Source organism: Panthera onca, chromosome B3, assembly GCF_046562875.1.
Source record: "Panthera onca isolate mPanOnc1 chromosome B3, mPanOnc1 haplotype 2, whole genome shotgun sequence".
NCBI lineage: Eukaryota > Metazoa > Chordata > Mammalia > Carnivora > Felidae > Panthera > Panthera onca.
Window position 1 is genome coordinate 70037746 of NC_138344.1, and position 3056 is coordinate 70040801.

Sequence of the window (3056 nt, forward strand, 5' to 3'; positions counted from 1 at the left end):
TAGCTTCCTTTACCTTAAATTAGGACATTTCTAAGCCACAGTTTATAGAGTCCCCCAGAGGACCATGATAGGCTCGAATCCATTACATTTATCAACATAAACATCCTTCATGTCTCCGTCTCACTTTCCAATTCATTAATGATGTTGTTTCCAAAAATCAGCTTTCAAATAAATTATAATCAAATTTTGACTTTGGATCTTCTCAAGGAGTACAAACTGAGTAAACTACATAGAATTACTAGTCTCACATATATTTGATATAATGATTCCTAACATTCTCCAGAGCTAGTTGGCAGTTCATTTGCAAACCTGTGGGAAGCAGAAGAGATGTAATTATATCTTTCTATTGTAAAAATGATCATAATTTCAATTATAAATATTTAGTAGATAGTAATGCTGTCTGATAAAATAACCCATATCATAGTGGATTCACAATTCCCATGGTAGTAAGTGTGATGAGTAAATGCTTTACAGAAGTAGTAGAAATCTATTCAGTGACATAGCTGTTATGTCCAGCTCCAGATGTGGCACGTATCAGAAACCTAAGTGAAAATATCCAATAGGTTGATGGATGTATAGTTTTAGAGCTCCAAAGCCAGATTGAGTCAGCAGAATTTGACATAATGTCCCCATTTGCTCAATCTTTTTATTGATATCTTTATGTCTTTGTTCCGTAATGTATAGATGGCAGGATTCAAGACAGGGGTGATAGCAAAGTCAACAATGAATAGGTATTTATCAATTGATGATGTGGGGAAAGGCCATACATAGAGAAACATGCATGGAGTGAAAAATAGAACCACCACAGTGATGTGAGCTGACAGAGTGACAAATGCTTTGGATAAGTCTCCTGAAGAACGTTTCCAGACAGTGACCAAAATGAAGATATAGGAAAGGATTAGCAGGAAGAAGGTGCCCATGCTCATGAAGCCACTGTTGGCAGCAATAATAAACTCAAACTTGGCTCCATCTGTGCATGCAAGTTTTATGATCCTGGGAAAGTCACAGTAAAAGCTGTCTACTTTATTAGGACCGCAAAAGGGCAAGTTTATAATGAAAGCAAACTGGGACATAGCATGGATCACCCCAATGACCCAGCCAGCAATTACAAAAGAAACACATATTTTAGGGTTCATGATGTTCAAGTAGTGAAGAGGATTACAGATTGCTGTGTACCTGTCAAATGCCATGGCGATGAGTAACACCATCTCCACTCCTCCCATGATGTGGATGAAGCATATCTGTGTCATACAACTTTGGAAAGAAATTATCTTATACTCATTTAGAAGGTCTGTAATCATCTTTGGAACTGTGGTAGAGGAAAGCCCCACATCAATGAGGGATAGGTTGGCCAGCAGGAAGTACATAGGAGAATGTAAATGAGAATCAAAAATTACCAAAAAGAAAATGAAAAGATTTCCCAGGATGATCCCCAAATAAATCAAGGAAAATATCAACATGAGAAAAACTTTAGTTTCCCAAGAACTAGCGAGTCCCAACAACATAAACTCAGAAACAACAGATTCATTTAGTCCATTCATTGACTTGGACAGAAGAGGTGATTTCAAATCGCCTGAGGATAAAACATGAAGAAAAGTGAGAATCAGTGGTACAAATGTAGTTTCCTATTTATCCTACTAGTTTATTCATATCCTAGAGTTAGAAATAATTTAATTGGAAAAGAAATACAAAGAAAACAGAATTACTATTTTTCCCTTCTTATTCCATTATCAGACATTTTGTTTTCCTGTTAGAGATTTCAAGACATTTCCCCTGACCACTTAACTAGGTATTTCCACAACCGAAAAATCTCAAACATTTCTGTCACCTTCACATTGCTTTCATACTAGCAAATTCTTGTCAGCTAGATATTTTACCTCACTGTTCAAATAGAGATCATCAAGCTGAGACTGTTGAATAAGTTTCACCTTGCTTCACCTCATCTGTGGGTTTTTTTTTGTACAATTTATCATGCAAGTCAGGTGTCCAAATTGAAATGCTTTGTTCAAGACACATTATTTTCATGGTGCATGCATGGACCTCTATGTCAAATAAAATATTGGGTATGAGAGAAAAAATACCGTTAGTAAGTAAGGAAATGTTTGTTAAGCAAAGATAATATTAACAGATAAAACATATTAAGTGATTCCTCCATGCAAGCCACTGTACTCAGTACATCATTGTAACTTTATAAAATTCTATAATATAATCACTGTTTTATTAGATTCATTTTACTAGTGTAGAAACTGAGTCCCAGAAGGATTAATTGTCAGAGCCAGAATTTGTATCTATGCTTGCAGGATACCAGAATTCCTGATCTAAACCATGGCAGTATGACATTCAAGGACGGCCCCTTCAATTATATCCTGGGTCTTATGCAAGACCCATCAATTAATTTTCTTCCTCTTTAAATTTTCCTTGACCTGTAACTAAGAGAACATTAAGCATTATGACTTATTAGGATAGTGAACTCTCTTTTGAAAAAGCCAAATCTTTATATCTTGTGTTCTTTTCTAATTTTTTTCCTCTCCAACTCTTCATTGGCAAGCTGGTCCAAACTTATTTTCATTCATAAGCTAAAATTAGTATCCACAGGTCTCTTCCTTGTTAGGAAGAAGCTTTGGATCCTGGATATGTCACATAACACTTTCTTTTCAATCATTATTTACCTTGATCTTACCGTAGGATTTGATACTGTTTATCATGCCCTTCCTTGTTTCTGCAACTCCTTCTGACCTTGGCTTCTTGTCTTCTTTAAAGTCATTTCCCTTCCAACTTTTTGCCAATAGAAATTCCATTTGTTCAGGTAGTGAGCTAAAATCATTCAAATTAGGAGCGTGTAGGCCTATCCCACTTGAAAGTTTGTTATATGATTTTTCTAAACCAGTTACTATAATCTCATTTTCCTTGAGATGTTAAGATGGATTGTGTAGCCCAGAATGGTTCATTGAATTGAAAATCAATGTCATCTGTGGAGAGTTTTCTTTCCCAAATAAAAAGGACAAATCTTCATGTGCAAACGGATTTTCCTGATCCATATTTTCCTGAATTTGATG

General features: G+C 35.5%; 1 protein-coding gene across 1 annotated transcript; it reads right to left on the minus strand.

Moving 5' to 3' along the window:
* Nucleotides 1-605: 605 nt before the first annotated feature.
* LOC144616547 (olfactory receptor 4F15-like) lies at nucleotides 606-1541 on the minus strand. Its single transcript, XM_078447696.2, has one exon. It carries the CDS (start codon nucleotides 1539-1541, stop codon nucleotides 606-608), a length of 936 nt encoding a protein of 311 aa, XP_078303822.2.
* Between the last annotated feature and the right edge of the window lie 1515 nt (nucleotides 1542-3056).